The sequence below is a fragment of the Acromyrmex echinatior genome, chromosome 17 (assembly GCF_024713525.1).
Source record: "Acromyrmex echinatior isolate Ae372 chromosome 17, ASM2471352v2, whole genome shotgun sequence".
Lineage (NCBI taxonomy): Eukaryota > Metazoa > Arthropoda > Insecta > Hymenoptera > Formicidae > Acromyrmex > Acromyrmex echinatior.
The window spans coordinates 9,866,975-9,892,907 of record NC_141868.1 but is presented as its reverse complement, the minus strand read 5'-3'; the positions used below and the strand labels follow the sequence as shown (position 1 = coordinate 9,892,907).

The following is a 25,933-nucleotide window of genomic DNA, read 5'->3' as shown; positions in this document are numbered from 1 at the left end:
GTGCGATTAATATAATTATAAGGATGATTAATATAATTATAAGGATGATGTCAATATAATTTTATAATTAACAAAAGCCTTTATATGTGCCTTTATATGCAATATACAAATAATTTTTTATTTATCTATTAAAGTAATTCAGTATTCTTCCAATAATTATTGGAATACATGTTAAATTTTCGATCGACTTTTGAAGCATCGCCTTCTTTCCCCCTGCCGCCGCCGCGCAATGCTCGACGGCTGAGCTGCACCGGATCGCACGCGGATGTGTATCTCAGGAACGTTGCACTAAGAAATATGCTCCGTACCTTCTAGCAAATTATCAATCCTTTACTTTCTTTAGTCTTCTGTGATGTCTTCTTTATTCAACATGCCTTCTTTATTCACATGTTGAATAAAGAAGACATTACGGAGTTATTGAAGTCGAATCATTCTAGTTTAAAATTACTCATCTCGTTCTGTATCGACTCTTATTAGTCTTAAATTGATATTATCAGTATTCTATATTAAAAGATATTACATTTTGTGGCACATAAACGTGGTCAGTAGCTCTTTGAAAGAAAACCAAATGTATCAATGTAATGTATAATAATAAAGTAAATATTTTAAAAGTACATAATATTTAGTAAAATGTATATACTTATTAATATGATGTTCAATCACTATTATTAAGAAAATAACAATTATGTAGGAAGGAAAATATTTTTATGATAATTTTCATGCTAAAATGTTGTCATGATAATTTTCATGTTGGAAGGTATGATGCAGCATGTTTCTTATACTGTGATGCTCCTAAGATGCACGTCCGCGCGCGATCCAGCGGTTCAGCCGTCTATTGAGCAGTTGTAAAGGAAAAATAGACAGCACTTCAGAAATTGGCTCGAAATGTGTAACTATTGTAGTTCCGAGCACACTGAAGTACACATATAATTTCTATAATTTTATAAAAATATATTTGGAGTAATATGTTCATTAATAACGTTATTTATTTTAAAAAAAAATTAAGAAAAAAAAGAAAAAGCAGGATTGAATATAGGAACATTCTGATCTCAACATTCTGATCTCGCACCTAACGGCCGAGACCACGCTGAATTTTTGCAGACCGCCTCTATGAACGTGGTACATAAAATACACGGAAAATCGTAAACTACGAGGGTAGGTTGGAAAGTAATGCCTCTACCTCAACAAAATCCTCTAGAATGGATAAAAAATTACCAAAAAATTACAGTAGGTAGAAAAATCTTTATTTAAAAATATCCCATGATTATTTCTCGACATAGTCGCCATTGACATTAATACATTTATGTAACCGATGTATCCATTTGTCCATCCCGTCAACGAAAAATTGGGGCTCTTTATTCCGACACCAAGCATTCACAAATTCTTGAACTTTGTTGTCCGAGTCGAAATGATGTCCCTTAAGGTCATCTTTTAGTAGTGGAAAGTAGTCAAAATTTCCTTGCACATGTCAAGTCTCTTCTTCTTCATTTCGTCTGTGAGCATCCTTGGGACCCATCTCGCGCAAACCTTTCGATACTTGAGCTCATTACTGATAATATGATTCACTCTTTCTTTAGAAATACCCACGATACGAGCAATTTTATGCTGCGTAATCCTTCGGTTTTCATGAATCAAGTCGTCAATCTTTTGGACATTGCCATCTGTCACCGCAGTTTTCCGACGACCAGACCTCGATAAATCAGAAATTTTAAGCGAACCACTATTAACTTTTTTCGCATTCACAACCCATCTTCGAACATTGCTAATATCAATCGTTTCGTCACCGTAAACATTTTTTAAACGAGCATGAATCTCTTTAGGTTCGCACCCTTCTGCGACGAGGAACTCGATAACTGCGCGTTGCTTTAACCTAACCTCCATACTGCTTTTCGTTCCATGATAATAAAATATGAACGCGTGCTCGTACTACTAACACGGAACTTGACATACTGATTCTAGACAGATGTCACAACGAGACGCAACGAACTATACCGGTTTCCCCCACCTCCTTTTTTTTTTAAAGCATCGGAGGCATTACTTTTCAACCTACCCTCGTATATCTCATTAACTATCACGTTTTTGAAATCATTTTTGCTATCAATGAGAAAGGTATATGATTAACTCTCTCATTTATAATATCGTGTGAGACTCGTGGTAAAGAAATCGGGCCAAACATAAGTATCGTTGATGAGACCCGTGGTACGTCTGTCGGGCCAAACATAAACAACATGTTCCAGGCTGTTAATTATGGCATGCGCCATCGTAACTTAAATCGTAGGGCAAAGGATTAATATAATTTAATAAAAATTATGTATTGTCTAGAATGTCTCTTTTCTTATGATACACGCCAAGCGGCCGAGATCGTCGAGAAAATATTTTCGGTCGCTAGAAACAAGCGACCACAGAGAGAAGGACAGAGACAGACTCATTGTTTTGCTAGACGAGCCCAGTTCGGCGTGTCCGCGCGGAGACTCACCGATTACAATCGGAACTTCTATCCGTTTTTGTTTTTTCTCTGTCTCGCTCTATCGAAATAACAGAAATTGAAAGAATTTTAAATCACGAACACGGTTGCCAGTTCTCCGTTTTTTTTTTGACAGATTCGGTTTCTTGGACTAATATTCAATACTCCAGCAGATGTGAAAATGTCCAATTTTTGTCGTCTGCTGGAGTATTAAATATTAGTCCAAGCAACCGAAGTCTGGCAAAAAAAAAACGGAGAGCTGGCAACCGTGTTTGTGAATTAAAATCCTTTCATTTTCTTTTTATTAAATTATATTAATCATATCTTTCTCATTAACGTAGCAAAAATGCAAATGCAAAAATGATTTCAAAACATAAACATTGATGAGATATACAATAGTTTAAGACTTTCCGTGCGCTATATGTACCGTGTTCGTCGAGGTGATCCGCAAGAACTCAGCGTGGTCTCGGGCGTTAGGTGCAAGATCAGAATATTGAAGATCTTATGTTCGATCCTGCTTTTTCCTTTTTTCATAATTTTTTTTTAATGAATAACGTTATTAATAAATCTTTATTACTCCAAATATACTTTTTATAAAATTACAGAAATTATATACGTGTACTTCATTGTGCTCGAAATTAGTTGTGCATTTCGGGCCGATTTCTGAAATGCTGCCTACTTTTCCTTCACAACCTCTTGACGCTTGACGGCCGAACCTCTTACTCGCGGACGTGCCTCTCAAGAAACGTCACAGTATAAGGAACAGTATGCTGCGATCATATCTTCCAGCAAATTGTCATGAAAATAAAATAAAATAAAATATTTTCCTTTCTACATAATATTGTATTTTCTTAATAATGGTGATTGAACATCATAATAACTTAATGCATTTTACTGAATGTAATGTATTTTTAAAATATTACTTTATTATTTTTATGATACATTCAGTTTCAAAGGGCTACTGATCACATTTTTGTGCCACAGAATGTAATATAGAATTTTAATTTACCGCGTCATATATCTGGTCATCTATTTGTATTTTTTTTTTAGTGGAATAAACCTGGAGAATGCATTTAAATGATGTATCAATAATAGAACTTCAAAGATAATAGAGTTTTTATAGTAACGTAGATTTAGATACGGTGAACGCCTTTTCTTAATTAGTCGCTAAGGAAAAGATAATGTGACCATGATATCGATTATGTATCTTTTTTCTTAGAGTGAAAAATAAAAATTTTTTGTATGTATATATATATATATATATATATATATATATATGTATATATATATATATATATATGTGCATACATTTATCGTTTTGCGTGATGCTATATGTATCAGAAAACAACGGCGTTATACGAATCAATCAGCTGTAACCAGTATGACTCGCGTTCACAGTATCGTTGCCGCGCAACAGAACTGTCAATTCAGTGTAGTAGTGTTTTACACACAACCATATATACGCATGTGTGTGTATGTGTGTGTATGTATATTTATATAGTGTTTTGTGTCCACAAAATAGAAAAAAATGTAGTAGCAGAATATTGTCTGCCTTTGATAAGAGAAGGTTATGGGTGCTTTCTAACAAGCGACTCAGTACAATACAGTATCTCATTCTTGTATTGGCGAACAAAATTGTAATGATGCACCGTGTCACACTGTATCTCTGTTGGAAGACACTCTAGAAGGTCAAAATTGCTTATTGTGATGTATGTTTCTTGTTGGAAGGCACCCTATAAAGCCAGCATGGAAAAGGTTAGCATCTTTATGTCATTCGTGAAAATATCACTTTTATTTATCATACGTATATAATCATACGTATATATCATATGTAATATAGTTATAACAATAATTTGCGCTTTGTTTAATTAGATCCAATGTCAAAGGCGTTCATCGTGGGCTGACTATTTTTAATTTACTGCCAGAGGCGTTAATCCTGAGCTGGCTAGCTATAACAAAATGCCACAGCTGTAAATCGTGCTTTGGCTAGTTATAGATAAATGTCAGAGGCCTTCATCGTAGACTGACTATTTTTAATTTACTGGCAGAGGCATTCGATTATCAAATTTAGTGAAATACAATTACGGAATCAACTGTAGAATTTTGCGTCTGCAATTAAAGAAATGTGAATAGCATTGTCATGATGGATTCAAAAGCTGATTGCTTGACATGATGGAAACAAAGAAACTAATGAAGAAAAAAAAGACTGAATATCAGTAAACAGCTTCTTTGAAACCTTATAACTTTGACCTGAAACATTTTTTCTAAAAACGTTAGGTAATAGCCTTATAGCACAAGAATGGCCGTAATTCAATCATAGAAGAGAACGTGAATCATAGGTCAACATATTATATTTTGGCGTACTATGCATGCCGATACAAGTATAATATAATTCGCATTCCTTTACGATTATAGTTATAGTCATCTTTATGTTCAGCTCCTAAATCCGGAGTCTTTTTGGACACCCTATATAATAAATACATTATACATATATATAACATACATTATACAATCAATAGTCACATGCATAATTTTCGTACGTTTATGAAATGTATATAAGTATATCATATTCAAAGCAAAATGTTTTAGCAAATGTATACACTTATAGGTCAATGTATACGTGACTAACAGCAAGTTACAATAAGTATATTTTTATTAAATACATTCTGACTGTGACTTAGATATATCTTCGGATGTAATCATGTATTTGAAATACATGTATATACGTAATGTAATAGCACTTTTTCCTTTATTCTCAATACCATTTTAACTTAAGATTTAACATGTATTGTCAGTACGTAAATACATTGCACATACATATGTAGCTATTCCATCTCTTTTTATTATGTTAATGGGCCTTTTACAATTATAAGCCATAAATCAGCCATAAATAAGAAGTCAGAAAAATTAACTGTGATTGATCAATTTTTAGCTTCTGACTTCTGATTTGTAACTAATGGCTTATTGTAGAAGGCCCAAAAAAGAGAGATAGAAGTTATATCATACTTAGCTCATACTTAGCTTTTCATGCAGATATAATATAGATACATTAGTAATAGAATTATAGAATTATAGTAGTAGAATAATAGAATTATATTTTATGTGCATTATGATGTACTCACATTACAAAACATAAAATATATTTCTAATTCATATTCACGTACGTGTGTAACTACTTCATCTATTTTTGAAAATGAACGTAACAAAAAGGTACTGATCTTCTTTTTTCTACGTTGAAAAAATAAAAAGAGATATGTTTTTTTATGGTCAAATATACAGATATTAATGATATATGCTTTTATATTTTCAATATCAGAATATACATAAAACTAATATAAATTAAAGCTAACGAGAATCAAACGCAGATGATCAGACGTAACATCTTAAAAAGATAATCAAATTACGAATTCTCTGATAAATTCTCATTTTATGTGTACAGATATACTCATTATATATATATGGATATTCATGAAAAAGAATTACATTATGTATGTGCAATGTCGTATTCATTTATTGATATTATATTATTATTACCTATAATGACATTGGACGTAAGGAAAAAGTGCTACTAGGGCTTCGTATTGAAATAGCTATTAAAGTTAAAAATCTGTACTTTATGTATATTATAGATTTTTAATACTGGTGATATATATTGGAACACGGCCTACACTGCATGTATACATAATACAATTGTATTTCTAAGGTCCGATTCTACAAATATAAGATTAACTTCAATTATGTTTATTTTTTTTTCAATTCTAAAATTGGAAAATTTTCCAAAATAAATCTTACATTGTGGGACCGACCCTAATACACGTCCCTGTTAAGATGGTAATGTAGGAAACGGAATAAAAATATCGATAATTAATCGATCGAATTTCCTGCAGGATCATATTAACTTCAGAGGGCGTAAGCAGCTTATACATTAGAAATGAAAACCTGTAATATCGACCTTGATCAACTTCGGCCTTCGCTCCAGCATCCCCTTAACTGCTAGTCTGTAGAAAATCTGCAGACGTAGATTTTGGGTATTATCTATTTGAGTCATAACATCCTTCTCCCATTGAAAAAAGAAAATGGAGGGTTGACGTTTTCTTTTTTTTTTCTTATGCGGGATTTATTACATTCGCCCCGCGATTCTTCCGTTTGTTGATAGTATATACAATTATTACAATAATTATAATAATTAATATATTGATAATATTACTCGAAATTGTATATATAATAAATTCCGGCAGAAGGTAGTGAATTTTGTGCGTTTTTTAATTCTGTTGTTAAACCTTGTGATTTGACGCTTAGATCCATTAATTCCGTCGGGTCATGAATAATTTTTCTTAATTTTATTACTTATGGTTGGCTTAAGTCCTTAAGCTCTAGCTGATTTCCCAAACGGGTTTTGTACTCTGGTAAGCGGGTTGTTTGAATGGTTCCTATTGTTTTTACAGTTATATCCGCCGTTGTTAATTTACATTCTCCGTATAGCGCAATTTGTCCCGTTCTTACAATTTTCGTTCTATTATATATTCCTCACGATTTTTACAGTCTATAGTAATTATTTGTTCTATAGTAATATTTTATATAAGGAGTGGAGTATAACCATGCTCCTTGATTTTAGAAGGCTATCTATATGGAATGATTAGATTTAATATATCGCGTGTTAAAATTGCACAATATCTTACCAAAATTATACAATATCTTAGAATTCGAATTTTGCACATACATTTGAATTTCATATTTAACGAATTTGTGTTTTCGTGGTATATAGGATTGGTGTGTTCGCAAATATAAGTATAGTCAATTTGTTTATATCTTATGTTTAAATCTTCGCGTGTTAACGACATATAATGATGATTTTCGCTATCTACGGCTATTATAGTCTGATCTATTCAGTGAATACATTATTGTGGTCAGGTGTGAGTAATGGTATGACCTTGAATATATCATATTTCGGATAAGAAATTAGAAGGAATTTCAAAATAGTGTGTATATTCGTTCGTCATAATACGCACTGACAGTGATGCATTTTTTCTCAAATTGACTCAAGGATCCTGAAAGAGGAATGGAGTCCTAATGGCAAATGTACTTGAGCTTCTTTCAGGCTGGTTACTATTTCATTTATTGGTGTAATCCCAGGATATAATCTTCCTTTTTTAACCGTATATTTTATATTTCTTTCTGCCTTTTTTTTGCTTTCTTCTAGTCGTTGCTATTCAATTATACTGTAACCATGTTGTCTCATATATTGCTACAGTGTGCTGATTCAATTCATGGTAAATCAAACCGAGGTTGTTGTGGACGATGTTGAATTTATTGACCGGGAGATTCAAAATTTGTTGGACTTCATTGAATTTCTTAGCGTATCCTCGGAGGAGGAGAATACAAGAATAAGGAATAGATACATATTAGACATAACTTATATATATATTTTCATCTTCCTTCCATCTTCTTTATTCTATTAGTGTTCGATAAATGCTTTTAGGCGATTGATGTTTATGCATTTAATTTTTCATCTCATTTTTTTCTTGTAATTGACAACTGATAATTTCTCGATAATTTCGTATGATCCTGTTCATAATGAATTTTGAACGTCGGTGGTCAGACGCCTTGTGCATTCAACTTGTGACTTACTGTTACGAGTTTAAATTCGCCAGCGCCCCACATAGAGCTGACTTGTTTCGATGAGGCAGGAGGCAATCTAATTACTTGATTGTCTCAGTATTATAGACAAGCTAATATCCAATCCTAATCCTAATTCTAATCTCAATCCCTATCCTTATCCTTCCAGAGCGTGCGGCTAGAGGCAAGACGCAAATAAGTAGGCCTCCTTGTGATTTCTCGAGAGACGTCTCAAGGATTCGAGGCTTGTCGCGGCAAAATTGCTCATTCCTGCAGAAACGCCCTGCAGGCGCTGCTCGGTTTTTCCATCGCCCTTCTCGGGGCGGCTTCGTTGGATGATGGCTGGTAGTCTATTGCATATACCTTTGTGAGTGAGGTGGCATGTTCGCTCCGACTTCGGGACGGGGCCGACTAATAATAACTGTTCATAATTTAATTTTTTCGATTGACTTCGTCGCAGAGTTTCGTCGTGGAGCAATACTTTGTCTCCTAATTTGAATGAGATAGCTTTAGTGTCTTTAACAATTTTATTGTTATTTGGCGGTTAGTTTAGCTTTAATTATATATTCTCTAGAGATTCGATTGGTTGCTCGCAGTCGCTTTTTTAATTCCTTGGCATAATCGTCATAACAATATATAGGATTTGGAGATTTTGTCAGTGCAGAAGTACGTTACTTGGTATCCAAAAACTAGTTCGAATGGAGTATACTCTGTTGCTGTGTGGAGTAGTGTTGTATGTGAACGTGGCGTATGGAACCCATTCATCCCAATCTGTTTGATCCGCGTTAATGTAATGTCGCAAGTATTCTGCCAGGGGTGGCATAATGAGAGCTTTCTAATGCACCATTGCTTTCAGGATGATACGCAGTTGTCTGTACTTTACTGATTTTTAATAGTTTACAGACATTTTTAAATATTTCACTTATGAAGTTTGCCCTGATCGATACTTTATCAGGTATTCCATATTCAAAAATAATTTTGAGTGTAAATTATTTTGCTATTTCGGCGGCTTCTTAATTTGATATGGGTATAGCTTTACTGAATTTAGTGAGATTATCTTGGAAGATCAATATATATTTATTTCCATGATTGCTCAGCGATAATGGACCGACGATGTCTAAAGCACATTTGTCAAAGGGTCGTCGAGCCGTATCTGTAATTTCCAGTGACGCCTTTGATCTCCCTTTTAATTTGTTTTTCTGGCATGTTTCGCATCTCGCGATATAATTTTCTACGTATTTAGTTAATCCTGGCCAATTGTGTTTCAATCGAATTCGTTTAATAATTCTTTCCATTCCTTAATGTCCTCCTAAAAGTGAGTTGTGATATACATAAAGTATTCCTTGTTTATCTACGTCGATATATTCATTTAATATTATAAAAATAATAAGGCTCAATAAATTTAAATAAATGAAAGAATAAAGGGCTAGGAGCCTAAAAATCAAACAACAAAATAATGATCTACATTAAACTGTTAAAAAATAAAATAAACAAGTCATGAAATTTAAAAAAAACGTAAAATATAATTTAATAATCAGTGAACAAGAACAAACGTTTCGATCCCTGTTGGATCATTTTCAATGTGAAGACAAGATAAAAATGGATATAACGTAGATAAAATATATATAAATTAGATAAAATTCGCATACGGACGCAATATCAACTATAAAACTCGCTCTAAATTGAGAGAAAACCAAATAAACGATTGACACCAATGTGTTCCTCCGAACTGTGCGTGTGCAAAAAGACGAACATGTTTCTGTTAGCAAGTACAAATTGTAATAATAAATTAACAAATAAAAATAATAAGAAAAGTACAATCAAGTCGCAAATAATAAAGAAAAGGTACAAACAAGATCGCAATTAATAAAATAAAATTAATAGAAAGAGGCGAAAGTTATTTTTAATATTATGAGAGACATGTACAAAAGAATTATTAATGTTGATAGAGAAAGAGTAAAAAAACCGTCATTCGTATATGTATTGGATCATCTAAAAAGTATCAGCGGTTTTTAGATGACCCAATATAATGAGTTAAGTACAATAAAATAAGAATAAATACCTTAGTATATGTGTCAAAATGGTATATTATCAATTAGACAATGCGATGGGAATCAAAATTGATCATCTCTCTAGGAAGCTAAGAGATAAAGTGAAATATGACATATAAAGACAGGAAGGTAGAAATGAAAAAAGAAGGGGAACATAAGAAGGAGAAAATAAAGTAGAGGGGAGAGAAAGTAGGGAGAGAAAAAGATAGATAAAGGACGGAAAGCAATTAAAAAAGAAAAAAAGATTGAATGATCTGTGAGTAGGTTTCAGGTAAAGATTCGGTGTCATTTTGTCTATTCAGACCTGTTTTCTAATATGAATCATTCTTTTGTTTTTTAATATGAATCATTTCAGACACCAATCTCTTATTATAAGATGATTCGCAGTCTAGAATTTTCACATCATTCCATTTAAAATGATCCATTACAATTAATTCGATGATCAGTTATGACAGTAAGAGAACCTGTATTTTTTCTAATGTCAGAGATATGTTCGCGTAGTCTCGTACTCAATTTTCTTTTTGTTTGACCAACATAACTCACCTCACAATCGCAGGAGATCTTATAAACAACGTTCTGATTGGATAGGAAATCAAGCTTATCTTTTCCTCTCTTTATAAAGCTTTTTAATGTATTGGGAATAGAAAAGACTAATTTATAATGCTAGAAATAGGAAGGAAACTTTCAGAAATAGTTTTAAAGTTTATATTTTCTACAATAAATAATAGAATTAAAACGTTGGAAAACAGAACTAATTTAGATAAAAATCTTAAAGAAATTAATAATGAATGTGACTCTAATGTTACTTCTAAAAAATTTTTCACGTTACCATATTTGGGCAAGGTTTCGGAAAAATTTAAAAAACTTTCACATATGTACGGTTTTAATATAGCTTATAAACCAATGAATAAATTGAATACATTTATTAAGACAGGAAAGGATGCTTTGCCTAAGGATGACCAATGCGGAGTAGTTTATAAAATTAATTGCTTAAACTGTGAATCTTCTTATGTTGGCCAAACCAAAAGGAAATTAAAAACTCGGATTAAAGAACATAAGGCTGATATAAGAAAACCTTCTTCCGAAATTTCTGTGGTCTCACGTCACCGTATGAATGAGATGCATGAATTAGATTGGGATAATATAAGAATTTTAGATAGAGAACAATCTTTAGCGAAAAGAAGAATTTCGGAAATGATACATATAAAAAGACAAACAAGTGGTATCAATAAGCAAAGTGACACGGAAGGTTTGCCTGAGGTTTATTTTCCTCTTCTAAAAAAGGATGTCTCTTTCTGTTAATAAACAATTCTAGAACTTTCTAAAAATTTTGACTCAGATATATAAATAGTGGTAAAATATATGATAGGACAAATAACAACACATAATGTCACAAAATTCTAACTGTGTAAAAGAAATATTCGAGATTTATCGTTTGGTTTTTTGCTGTAAAACAGGTAATGATTCTTTTTCTTTATATTCTGACTAGAAGATTTTAATATATACAATTTTATTTAGAATCAGGAAATTCTTGTTCTACACTTTTCTTGATATGACAATTGACCGTGTAACATTACTGCATGAAGCATCTTCACATACAAAAGAACATGTTTATTTAATTACAACTCTCGACTGTTGAATTTAATGTCAACTAGATGTAACTCTGCGTTTTAAGAATATTATTGAATTACTGAAGATGGCCAGATTGTGGCCGAAACGTTTAATGTTTTAATGAATGTAATAATAATTAAATATCACAAACTATAACTTGTGCTGTGGTTTTTTATGCTCTTATTTTTTATATGTGTTTCAGAAATAGATTTGACGTAAGGAATCGTAAAATATTTGTCTTTCTCACGTGAATAATGTGTAATATCCTTATTATGTATATGAAACTTTAATCTACTTTTAATTGTAGAGAAAATAAAGGAAAGAGGATAAGAGTTGTTTAAAAAAATATGAATAGCCTCAATCAAATTTTTTTATTGGAATTGTAGATGTGATAATAGGATAATTTTATCAATGAAACTGATGATAGTGCCTTTTTTATAGCAAAGAGGATGATTTGAATGGAAATTAAGGAACCTTCCGGAAAACGTCTTTTTATGATAAATGTCAAATATAATTTTCTGATTATCTATAACAAGCATTGTATCAAGAAAACTTAATCTGCCATTTGTACCAACCTCTAACGTAAACTGTAATCTAAAAACTGTAAAGAATTAAAAATATTTAAAGTATCATTGATAGCATCAGATGGAAGCGCAAGAAGAATATCCATATATCTAAAATAAAACAAAGGTTGTACTGATAATTTTTTAAGTGCTGTTTCTTCTAGATCTTGCATTACAATGTCGGCGATTATCGGAGATAATGGTGAACCCATCGAAGTGCTGAACCCTGCCATCTGTCTGTAAGTTATATTATTGAAGGTAAAAAAGATTGAATCTAAAATAAATCTGTTCGAGATCGGTAATTCAAAAAAAAGGTAAGAATTCCTTCGGTCGACCGACAGTAATTGTTATTGAACCCACGCACAAGGCGAGCTCGTGATTTCATTTCGAGCCTGACTTTAAGCCTCGTCAAAGTCAGGGATTCATTGTTCTTTAGCCTTTTCAAAACAATTCGGTACACGCAAACAGGCACCGGCAACGGAACATCGAAAGTTCTAGAACAATTCGATTCGCGCACGCGAGCGCCGCGCTCCGACGAATACGTCACGCGCTGTCACCAATCCCGCGTACGGATTTTCTGTCGCGCATGACTGTTACGTTGAACGTCGCTAGAAAAGAATCGAAAGCGCCAATCAATTTTGTACAACCAATGCCACGTGATAATTACGATTGTGGCTAAATTTAATTGGATTTCTCCCAAGAAGAAAGCCCGGACCGGAAGTAATAAATGCTTTGATCTCGCCGATCCTCAGGGCAGATTGAGCAGATTGAGCAGATTGCGCAGATTGCTTAAATAGTCTACACCGCTTATACCGTCTACACCGCTTAGAATTCTTAGACTTCTCAGAGTTCTTATTTTTAAAAGTTTTTCGAGTTCTTAGAATCCTAGTCTCGCTACTATACCGCTTCGTTAAATCGCCGCGCTAACCGCTTAGTGAAATCGCGATAAAACGACTCTTTCCGAGAAAATCGCCGAGATTTTCCATCACCGCGATTCCAAATACAATTTTGGAATAGGTGACCGCATTTGATATTTTGTTAATCTAATTTTTAATTAATTATATTTTTTTTACTCTGTAACTGATTATATTAAAGAAAATTCTTTTGTTAAATTAAATGAAACGGAGTTCTCTTCACTGTCGTGCATCACATCACCTTGTGCCGTTCTCTCAATCGAATCTTTCCGCGCGGTGCATTCTCGCACATTTTCTGGTCCTTCGAGCCGGATTTAAACTAGCGAGAAAGACAGTAAGACAAACGCCGCATCACTTTAAAAATTTCACGATCAGCGCTCTCGCTCTGGTTCGCTCTCGCACAAAATCTAACAACAATAATAAATTCGTTTTTTAGGATGCTTGTCTTAGTCGAGATGAAACCCATATCTTATCAATGCTATTTAATGCTAGCTCAACAGGAATATTAGTAAAAGGGATACTACATCCAACGAAGCCAATACATGTTCAAGATCAAAAACAGTATCATTTAACTGCTTAACCAAATGGAGACTGTTTCTAATGTAACTGGAAGCTTTTGGTACACTATCACTAATCAATTTATGTAAAAAAAAAAATATTAGGTGTTGGAATTAATTCGTAGCGTTTTTTTAATGAAAGAATGTTATTTATTTCACATGAGCATTAAAAAATACATTAATGAAAGTACTTCCCATCACTTTCTACTACTTTTGACCATCTTTCGGGCAGTGAATGAATACCGCGTCGGAAGAACTGTTCATCTTTAGATGAAATCCAGGAATCGAACCATTTTGTACAATCTTCGTAAGATGTGAACTTCTGCTCGCACAAGCTATGAGCTAATGATCGAAACAAGTGGTAGTCGCTAGGTGCAATATCAGGAGAATACGGCGGGTGCGGTAGCACTTCCCATTTAAGTGTTTCCAGGTATGTTTTTACCGGTTTTGCAACGTGGGCGAGCATTGTCGTGCAGCAAGATGACTTTATCGTGTCTTTCGAAGTATTCCGACCGTTTTTGCTTCAATGCACGGCTCAAGCGCATCAGTTGCCGTCGGTAGAGATCTCCAGTAACGGTTTCATGCGGTTTTAGCAGTTCGTAGTATATGACACCCTTCTGATCCCACCAAATACAGAGCAGGAGCTTTGAGCCATGGATATTGGGCTTTGCCACTGATGTTGATGGTTCGCCGGGCTTAACCCATGACTTTCTGCGCTTTGGATTGTCATAATGGATCCACTTTTCGTCACCGGTAACAATCCGATGCAAAAAACCTTTTCTTTTCTGCCGTTGAAGCAGCAGTTCGCACGTGAGAAAACGTCTCTCAATATCCCTTGGTTTCAATTCATATGGGACCCAATGTCCTTCCTTCTGGATCATGCCCAAACTTTTAAGACGTTTTCCTATTGTTGAGAAGTCAACTTCCAATGACGTAGATAATTCTTTAAGTGTTTGACATGAGTTTTCATTGAGCAGTGCCTGCAAATCGTTATCTTCAAATTTTTTCGGCTGACCAGGTCGCTCCTTGTCATCCAAGTCGAAATCACCAGCTTTAAAACGTGCAAACCACTTCCTACACGTTTGCTCAGCCAGAGCATGTTCACTATACACATCCACTAAAATACGATGAGCTTCAGCTGCACTTTTGTTCATATTAAAGTAATGAAGCAAAACTCCCCGCAAAAACACTTTATCTGGCACAAATTTTGACATATTCAATGAATTATACAGTATTGTTATTTATGATTTCAAGAAAGGTTATGTACGGCAAATGATAGATGTTTACAATGTATACAGAACTATAGGTAACAACGAAATAGTGTACTGCTTGTGCCATCTCTTGTAAAACGCTACGAATTAATTCCAACACCTAATAATATAACTTTTATATTTATTAAAAGCTCATTTATTTTGTATAAAAATGCTTTTCAAATAATCGAGGTAACACAAAATACTTGAAACGAAATGAGGCACATGTCCGACCCGTTCGTATGGTCTCACGAATTAGATTAGGTGACATGCTCGCTTGTCTTAAATCCGTTTGTGTCACTGAACATTGGAGCACATGAAATGCAACTGCTCCAACCTTATCTGTGATCCAAGTGCTCTCTAGATTAATTTGGAGCATGCGACGCGAACAAACCTTATATGTCGGTGTTCTCAACTGCTAGTCACATGACCTAAATTTACCGAACGGACCTCTGCATGAACAGCTGCTCGGTACAGTGATGCGAATTCCGGGCCGCTTGCAGTGTGGCTATTGGATCGCGTGCTACGCAATATGGCGCCGGTGGTTACCAACCACGGCGAAGGACGTATGGCGGAAAAAAGTTAGGTTGAGAATGAGAGCTACGCACTGCTTCTGATTTTATGCCATGAGGCGTTTTAATACACACTTAATGCCTAATTAACTAAATACTGAATACAAATGTTGATTAGAAAGTAGAGACGTGATTGCGCGTGTAAGTCGGCTCGGATACCGGCATCGTGTCGCGGAGTTACAATACTAGAACTATGAAAATACACTCTAAGAATTTATCTGACGACGCTAATAATTATCGCGGACATGAATAATGATCGGTATCGGCCTCGCGGAATACACAAAGTAATTCGGAGCTTTAACGTCCGAGTTCTAACTTACTGACTATCGCAGAGACTTACACGAGGTCTGCACGCGGCACGCCATGACGCCGGAGAGAGAATGGGAAGAGTCATGAAAAGAATGACCGTATCAGCGTCGCGACGGACGCATGCAGCGCCGCCACTGACGCGCGCAGCGCCGCAGCTAACGTTCGCAACGCCGCAACTAACGTTCGCAACGCCACAGTACTCCCCTCCTAGTGTAAACGTTAAAGAAAGAAATACTGGCTAAGATATCGCTAAAATGAGAATAACAAACATAAGAATAGATGAAACAAACAAAAGTTGTACATATTGGTTTGCTTAGCGTAATGTTGCGCGAATTACATCTTAAATCTAACAGTCTTTCGCTTTGCTGCTGGACTAGGATATGTCTTTGGTTCACCTTGCACTGGAATGTCAGTTGAAGACGAAGATGCAGTGGACGGAAAAGTTTCCGAGTCTTGGATTAGTACGTACGCGGGCTTAAGTCTGTCGACCGTGACATTGATGGGTTTGCCGTCGATTTCAATGGCGAAGACTTGGTCCGAGATGCGCTCTAGTACTTTATGCGGTCCGGTATATGGTTGATCCAGAGGACGTCTGTTGCCTTCAACTCTGCAGAAAACGTGCGAGCAATTATATAATTCCTTGTGAAAAAATAGCTTAGGTCTAATGTGATGAGAAGTTGGTCTAGGCCGCAACTTTTGCATAATTACGCGGAAATCTTCGACGAAGATTCGTGGGTCGCTCGGCATCTCTTCAGAGGAGAAAAATTCGCCTGGTACCTTGAGCGTAGTGCCGTACACTAATTCCGCTACCGAAGCGCCTAGATCTTCTTTGAGACAAGTTCTCAATCCTTTTTTTTTTGTTTTACGAGGGAGGAGAAAATCTTCACTAGCCCTACCCCGAGGGGGACCCCAAAAGGTCGGGGAGGGAAGACACCCAGCGGCCCGCACCACTGGGTGTGCCGGATTCAACCACCCCGTGATCCCAAGGGTCACCAAGGGATACACCGGGGCGGCCGCCTACCGACTAAAAACTCCCCCCTTTTGTGTACTTCGACACAGACCAAAGAAGGGTACCCTGGAACCGCTTTCTAGCATATCATCAGGGTACCCCCCAATCTATAGAGCTACTAGGCTCTTTACCGCCATACGGGTTTGTTAATCCTATGTGCAGCATATTACTGCCGCTCCGCAATATACACACACAGAAGTGAGCAACGACTCACTCCTACGTGAACGTAAAAACATAGTTAATTGGCTAAAATTTACTCGCAACTCGCTCTTAACAACTACACACAATTATATACAGAAATATTTACAAAAATGTACATCTGCACAAACATGCAAGCGGCGCAGAGCCACTACGGCTCCTCGTCGGAGCTATGCGTGTAAGGAATGATCAGCGCGCCCCCTGGCGGATCTAAACCCCGCTCACGAACGCGCTCATCCTCCTCCTTCCGCCGCATTACCGCTTCGCAGAAATCCGCAAAAACGGACCATGCCTCGGGAGAGCGCACGATGGCCCTCATCACCGCTCGAAAGGTTCTGTCGATCCCCACTATTTCCAGCAGCCCACTCCTCTGCTCCGCCCATGCCGGACAGAACAGAAGAGTGTGCCCCGCCGTGTCCATTGCCGCTCGACAGAATCGACAGATCGGGGATTCCCGAAGTCCAATTCTGTGTAAATAAGATTCAAAAACCCCGTGTCCCGTAAGAACCTGTGTAATGCGGTAGGTGAGGGCACCGTGCGCCCTCTCCATCCAGACACCCAAGTCCTCAACGAAGGCGCCCCTCACAATCGCACCAGGGCGTCCCGGAGGCAGGTCAAGCAGTCGCTCACGCCTCCTCGAAACAGAGCGGCGACGCTCCATCTCGACCAACATCGAGCTCACCCGATGCGCAATACCGCCGTCCCTAACTATGATTTCCCGCCGCCGAAGGTAAGACCTTCTTAATCTATCCGCGACCATTTCGAACGGAATCATCCCCGAAAGGACAGCCGCAGCCTCGTGGGAGATCGTACGGTACCCACGTATGATCCTGAGGGCAAGCTGCCGCTGCAGCCTACGCACGTCCCTCAGGATCACCGGCAACGGTCTGCGCCCATATCGGGGCGCCGTATAAGACGACCGACATGACCGCCGTCGCGTATAAACGCCGTCGTCGCTCGCCAGGGCCGCCGATGTTGGCAGTAAGCCGCGCCAAAGCCATCGTCATGCCCCAGGCTTTGGGCAGGAGAAGGCGGAAATGGTCCCGAAAGGTCCACCGCGAATCCAGAGTTAGACCCAGGTATTTCACGGTGGACCCAATCGAAACCACCGCCCCTCCAACCCCAATATTAGCTCCGACCGGCGTCTCTTCAGCCGAGAAAACCACAGCCTCGGTCTTGGCAACCGAGACCTTGAGTCCAAGACGCTCTATGGAGCGGACGAGAAAAGTGACCCCCACCTCAGCCCTCACACGGGCCTTCTCGAAAGAACCGGCATGTACCACCAAAAGGGTGTCATCCGCATAACACAGCACAGAGCAACCGATTGGCAATCTAAGCCTCAAGACGGAGTCATATCCGATATTCCACAGGGTCGGTCCCAACACCGAACCCTGTGGAACCCCGCACGAAATAGACGCACGCGTCAGGCGATCCCCTCTATCGACATAAGCCAATCCACGACCAGACAGGTAGCTACCAAGGATCATCATACATCGAAAATACCCCGGCACTCCCTTCTCTTCCAAGGCCTTCCCGATGACCGACCACGGGAGGGAGTTGAAGGCATTGGCTATGTCTAGAGATACAGCCATCATCACACCCCCATCCCGCAGGCCCTCATCAACACGTACCCTCAGGCTCCAGATTGCATCAAGGAGCGATGCTGGCGGAAGCCAAACTATCCGTCCGCAATACCCTTCGACGCATCCAGAAAACCATGTAACCTATGTACTAAGACTCTTTCAAAGAGTTTCCCCGCCTCGTTTAACAGGCAAATAGGCCTGTACGAGGACGGGGAATGATCCGGCTTACCCGGCTTTTTAATGAGCACTAGTCTGGCCTCTTTCCAGTCGCGTGGGAAGTGCCCCCCCCTGAGACAACTCGTGAAACAACTAGCCCATAACGGTGTCAGATATCTCATGGTATCCCTAACTATGATTCCTGCAACACCATCCGGGCCAGGAGCCTTCCCAGACTTGACCTTAAGTCCGGCCTCCAAGACCTCCTCGACGGTGACCGCGAAATCATCCCGCCAAACGAACGGCACAGCAGTGCCCGATGAAGAGCCGTCCGACGGGAATAACGTCCCGACGATGTCCATCACGATCTCAGGGGGAAGCACCTCCACAATCGAAGCGCCGCCCGCACGCAACTTCCCAAGAACAACCCGATAGGGCATCCCCCACGGGTCCCTATCAAGGTCGTCCACCAACTCGGTCCATAGTTTCAACTTGGAGCGGACGATTGCTCCCCTAAGACTACGCCTAGCCTCCCGCAAGGCATCCCAGAACCCTCGCAGAGACTCCTGAGAGATTCCTCTCCCCCGCGCACGCGCAAGGCGCCTTTTGCACGCATTGCAGGCACGACGAAGCTCCGCGATTTCCTGGTTCCACCAGTAGGTGGTGGGTCTCCTCGGCAACCCCCTTCTGGGCATGGAGACATCCGAGATATCCCGGAGCAGTCGATCCATCCGTTTAGCCCCAAGAGCGGCGTCCTCAGGAATACCGCTCCAAGCCGAAAATATCGCCGCGGCTTCCAAAAGATCCAGATCTACCTTTCCAACAGCCCATCTCGGAAAGGCCTTAAGTGCAGTCCGTCCAATGACGGGCCCAGCCAGAGAGGCATCGACTTCAATAAATATATACTTGTGGTCCGAGAGGGACTCCACCTCAGATCCCACACGCCAAGAGGTGATCCTCCTGGCTGCAGAAGACGACGCCAGTGTGAGATCGACGCAAGATACCCCACGCGGATGCACACACGTCGGCTCTGAAGCCACGTTAATTATATATGTCTAAAAGGCCTAACCAGTCCGTCAGAAGTCGCCCCTTCCTGTTAGGTCGACCAGGATCCCAGGAGGGCGAGCGTGCGTTAAAATCACCCATCAAGATGATCGGATGTCCCGGCACTTCCCGCACTCTTTCTTCCATCTCGCGCAAGTCTCGCAGAAATGCGCCGTCACTAAGACTAGGAGGAAAGTAGCACGATACAAGGATCACATCCCCCCAGTCTACCGCTGCAAACCGCTTACCCCTCCATCGAGGAGAGCATGGCACCCTCGAGCGACTCCACTGCCAGGTGACAGCGGCCGAAGGAGGAGTGTCCGTGGAGACCAGCCAGCGTTCGTCATCCGGGACGCGATTCGGCTCCGACACCGCAACCAGACCCAGATCAAACTCCTCACAGGTCCTAGCAATTAGGTCCTGCGAGGGTCTCGATCGATTGACATTGATCTGAGCCAATCTAGCCATCGACCGTATCCATGGCCGTTCCATCCGCAAGAACCGGAGCCCCCCGATCGACCCCGGCGGATGTGCCCACTACATTACTCGCGTCTGAACCATTTGTTGGCACTTGCCCACGGCCATTGAAAGGCACGCACTCCGTCGCTCCAGCGCGATGTCCCGCCGCGAGTCCTCTGGCCTCACAAACTGGACAATGCGGGGGCAGCCGGCAACTGGCAGCCCTATGCCCATCGTTCCTACCGCACTGAAAGCACCAGGTGGAACGATCCACCCCACTCTGACAGTTGACTCTGGTGTGTCCCACCGCTAGGCACCGGAAGCATTGAAGTCTCCGCTTCGCTAGGGGCACAATGCCAGCGGACGACCAACCGAGTCTAATGCGTCCACACTTTATCAGTCTATTGGCGCACACCAGGGGACATTGCACCCACACCATATTGAGATCCCCACGCCCTGGCCTAAAGGGACCAGTCCTTATATCTGTGGTAGATACTTCCCCGATGGTAGCCACCGCCTTAACCACCTCCTCCGCAGAGACGGATTGGTCCACGTCTATCAGTCTGACCTCTGCGCGACGAACAGGACGCACCACACTAACCCTGTCTTTGAACTCGCTTTCCGCCAACACCGTCTTGAGACGATTCACGAGTGCCTCCGCCTTGGCACCCGCCTCCTCGCCTCCGGGGATCTCGATGAGAAGATCACCGGCCTGCGCTTTCCGGATCCGCGTGTTGGCGATGTTCAGATCTTCCAGGGAGATCTTCCCTCTCGCCAACCTCACCACATTCGCATATGACGGCCCAGAACTGTCCGCCGCTTCCGCACATCTTAGAAGTACAGCCGCTGTCTTTGGGGCGCGAAAACTGGACTCCCTCACGACAGGGCGGCTCGGCACTACCCTCGGACCCCGCACCGTAGGGCGGGATACATCCGCACCCTTCCGACTCTCAGATATGCCACCCGCGACTGCGGCATACGAGACTCGGGCAGTCCTGGTACGGCACTACTGGTACCATCCCGACTCGTACCAACCCCACTCAATGGAGGAGGTACGGTACCCATTTCATTTTTATTCTCAATTTTCGCACTGGGAACCTCCGCTTTCTTTCCTTTTTTCTTCCTGGTTTTCCTACGTGCGCGTTTGGAGCCCGTCACTGTCCACGCCTCACCATCCGCGGGATACGTCGGCAAAGGCGACGGAAGCTCCACACGCTGAGCGTCCAATGGTACAGCCTCCCTTCTTCCGCGCACAGTCCCCTTGTCCACTCGCGAATCCCTATAATCGTCCGAAGCGATCCGCGACGCGCCCACCAAAATGATTCGTCCCGATCTGTCAACCTTGGTGGACCTAGGAGGCATATCCTCCAATTTTTTTTTTCGAGCCCCACCTAGAGACGGCCTATACACCGGAGACCTATTTGGTGACCCGGTCTCCCGCCCCGCTCATCCGCTACAGGGTCCCGACGTCGCGAAGAACGTCCCCGAGAGCGGCGCGAAACAGGGGAGTCACATACCGGGATCTCGTCCAAGAAGGAGTAAGGTCCCTGCCGCGTTCCCTATCCCTCATCATTTGCACTGTGCACCTAAGGGACTCGACCTGATCCCTCAGAGAGACCCTCTCACGACTCAATAAGTCCATTTCCCTACGGAGTCTTATGACTTCCCTCTCCAGGGCTAGATTATTGGCCCTAATCTCATCCGAAGGCCCCGATCTCTTGTCGATGTCCGAGACAAGACGCTGCACCGCGATCTTAGCAACGTTTACACCAACCTTAATTTGTCGGCGAAGAGCCCCATTCATTGTGAGGGTCCTCCTCTCAGCCTCACCAGCAATGTCTAGGACCCGCAACGTCTCAGCCACCGACTTCGGCGACATCTGAGGAAAGAGTCCTGTAACCTCCTCAACAGCAGTCTTTTGTCCAGATGAGAGTCTGTCATCCAGGCTGCAATCTACTAGACCTTTCCTCTTCTTCAGGTCTCGTGTCCCCCTATTCGGAATCTTGAAGAAGTCCTGCCTATCCCACTCGTCGTCTTCAAGCTCCAGCCGTTTCGAAGAAATCTTCATCATGGCACGAGGGCGAGAAGCATTACCGCCCTTTGGTTTTCGTCCTCTCTTCTTACCTTTATACGGGACCTGTTCAAAGGAGGACGAGAATTCCCCATCATCCTCCACCGGAGTAGACTCAAGCGAAATACTCCCACTCCGCGAACCCGCACGATCCACTACCATCCCCTCATCTCTAGATGCAGGTAGGGTAAGGTCCGCCGCTCCCGTTTTCCCAACCGGACCGAATCCGCCGGGAACCGATGTGCCGGCCGAACCACTGTCAGCGACAGGGGAGTTTACGATCTCCCCTGCCACAACCCTTATCCGCATCTCCTTTGGGTATTTCTTAATCTCCTTAATCTTCTTAATCTTCGGCCCCTTCCTGGGACGCAGGACTCTACCCGAAGAGGCAGATCCAGAGGCCATCGAGTCCTCAGCCGAAGCGCCCGCAACGTCAGTCTCTATGCGGTCTAGGCACAACCGCAACTCCTTTTTTCTCTGCGGCAGCGGAGACGGCAAAGCAACCTCAGGCTTCGCCCGTTCCACAGATCCAGGGGATACGAGTTTCTCCGTATCCGAAACATCTTTCACAGCTTCCATCCGGACGGTAGCAGGTTCAACTGCAGGGCCCGTCGGCAACCCTGCAGTCAGCCCATCGCATGATGACGACATGCCGGGGGCAGGGACAACACCCCCGGTCAGCCGGTCCTGGGTTCCGAATCCCAGGCGGTTATTCTCGTTTTCCGTGTCCATTTCATATTGTATAAGTTGCCGGCGTAACAATACGGCCGAGGAGCACGCCGACCAACTCTTCGGTTCGTCTTCCGTCTTCTTCAGCGTCAAATTGATAACCGCCACATCGGTGTAGGGAAGAGAAGACAGCAAAACTTCCTCAGGAAGGGAAGCTCACCCATACATCGATGGAGGAGTGTCAATAATCCCGACATAGTCCACGCACAACACACCGCGTCGCGCGCGAAGAGACCACCGGACCGACGACACTTCCCATGCAAAGGGCGCAGATCGAAAGCCGCCCCTCACTTGCTGGGATAGATCCCAGTTCCCCCTCACTTGGCCGCTGTTGGGTGGTTCACCCACCACCCATTCATCCCGTGGCCGCGCACCACTACCACGGGACAGGGGGACCATTTATAGAGGGCCCACCTCGTCGTCCAAGAAATTGGGTGCAATCTTGGACGCTCGGTCTCTCCCAGTGGTGCAAGGAGAAAGATTACGAGAGCTCAGGCACCGCGGGTTCGCTAAACCCGTAGTGAAATCATATCAAGATGCGTCCGGAGATACCGGAACGCATCAGAGATGATCCCACCCCCTGCGGGAAAGTTCTCAATCCTAGTAATACTATTGGCAGTGTGTCAGTCCATTGAGTTTCGCCGTGACACATTAATGCTGTTTTTAGAGAGCGATGCCATCGCTCGATGATGCCATTAGACTCCGGGTGGTATGCAGTTGTCCGACAACGTTTAGAGCCAATGAGCTTAGTTAATGTGTCGAACAGCTGCGCTTCAAATTGCGAGCCTTGATCGGTCGTGATCAAGCGTGGAGCTCCGAATCTGGCTACCCAGTGAGTGAAAAACATCTTTGCTACCGTGTTTGCTGTACAATCCTGTAATGGAATAGCTTCCGGCCAACGAGTAAATCGGTCAATCATTGTTAATAAATACCTGAAACTTTTGGATGGAGGTAGAGGACCGACGATGTCGATATGTACATGCTCGAAACGAGAATCTGGTATTGGTATTTTGAAGGGTGTGGTGTGGTTATGACGATGAATTTTGGATTGTTGGCATGCTAGACAAGTGCGGGCCCACTCTTTAATGTCCTTAGACATGGAAGGCCACACAAATTTTTGTGCAATTTGCCGGTGAGTTGCTCTGCCGCTTGGATGCGACATTTGATGCACCATGTCGAAAACTCGCCTTCGTAGTGGTCCAGGAATGTAAGGTCTGATCTCTTGTTCTGAAGTGTCGCAGTAAATGCTGGATGCTGTTTCCGATAAGGTAAACTTTTTGAGCTTCAAAGACGTTGATGTGGACTGCTTCAATTGCTGCAATTCATCATCCGAGGCTTGAGCTTCTGCAATCTCCTGCATATCGAGACTAGTTGGCATCACGATAGTGTCGGCGCGAGATAATGCATCTGCTACGATGTTATCGGCGCCTGAAACGTGACGCACATCAGTTGTGAATTCTGAAATGAAGAGTAGATGACGAGTTTGTCTTGGCGACATTTGATCTGACTTCTTCTTGAATGCGTAAATGAGAGGTTTATGATCCGTGATAACGTGAAAATTTCGTCCCTCTAACATATATCGAAAATGTTTGATAGCCGCATAGATAGCTAATAGTTCTCTATCGTATGCACTATACTTAGTTTGTGTAGGCGTGAGTTTCCTTGAAAAGAAGCTGAGTGGTTGGAGAAATCCGTTGCTGTGCTGTTGCAATACTGCGCCGATTGCTTTATCTGAGGCGTCTGTTTGCAACGAGAGTGTTGCATTGCTGTCCGGAAATGCGAGCGAGGTGGCTTGAGCAAGATGTTCCTTGACTCGTCGAAAGGATTGCTTGAGCTCAGGAGTCCACTCGATTTTCGCATTGTTGTTGCGTTTACGCCCAGAAATTACTTTTAACAATGGCGCCTGTATACTTGCGATATCCTTTAAAAATCGGTTGTAAAAATTGAGCATTCCCAGGAATCGTCGAAGTCCTTTTTCAGTGGCTGGTTCCTGGAAATCAACAATTGCTTGAACCTTTTCGGGCAAGGGCTTGATGCCTTTGGCGCTGATCATATGTCCAAGGAAGTTGACACTCTTCTGCCTGAACACGCATTTATTCGGGTTGATCGCTATTCCATGCTGTTGCAGTCTACCGAACAGAATCCTTAGGTGCTCTTTGTGCTGAGTTTCGTTTTGCGAAGCGATTAGAATATCGTCAATATAAGTAAAGCAAAAATCGAGTCCTATGGTTACTCGATCCATGAATCGTTGAAAGGTTTGAGCTGCGTTACGAAGTCCGAAGGTCATATACGGAAATTCGAAAAGCCCGAATGGTGTGATGATGGCAGTTTTCGGAATATCCGATTCGCGAACTGGAATCTGCTGATATGTGCGTACTAGATCGATCGTGGAAAAAACTGTTTTACCATGAAGAAAGTGTGTGCTGTCTTGAAGAAACGGAATTGAGTAACGGTCCGGGACGGTTACCTCGTTGAGCTTGCGGTAATCCCCGCACGGACGCCAATCGTTATTCTTCTTCTTGACCAGGTGCAGTGGGCTGGCCCAAGGGCTCTTGAAAGGCCTGCATAAGCCCTGTTGAATCATATATTCGAACTCTTGCTTGGCTGCCTTAAATTTCTCCGAGCAGAGTCGTCTGGCTTTGCTTGACATCGGGGGCCCTTTAGTTTCGATGACGTGTTCTATCGCATGTGCGGCTGGCTTGTGCGTACCCGATGTTCGAGTGATCTCTGGAAACTCTCTTAGTAATTCTTTAAAAGGGCAGTCGTCGGCGAAGGCT

The 25,933-nt window shown here is 41.5% G+C and overlaps 1 protein-coding gene across 1 annotated transcript; it reads right to left on the bottom strand.

Moving 5' to 3' along the window:
* Window positions 1–18,792: 18,792 nt before the first annotated feature.
* Window positions 18,793–21,718, bottom strand: LOC147906998 (uncharacterized). Its single transcript, XM_087414979.1, has 4 exons — window positions 21,273–21,718; window positions 20,400–21,186; window positions 19,996–20,317; window positions 18,793–19,817 (listed from the first exon to the last, which is right to left on the bottom strand). The coding sequence occupies exons 1-4, from the start codon at window positions 21,716–21,718 to the stop codon at window positions 18,793–18,795; spliced, it is 2,580 nt and encodes an 859-aa protein (XP_087271105.1).
* Window positions 21,719–25,933: the final 4,215 nt, after the last annotated feature.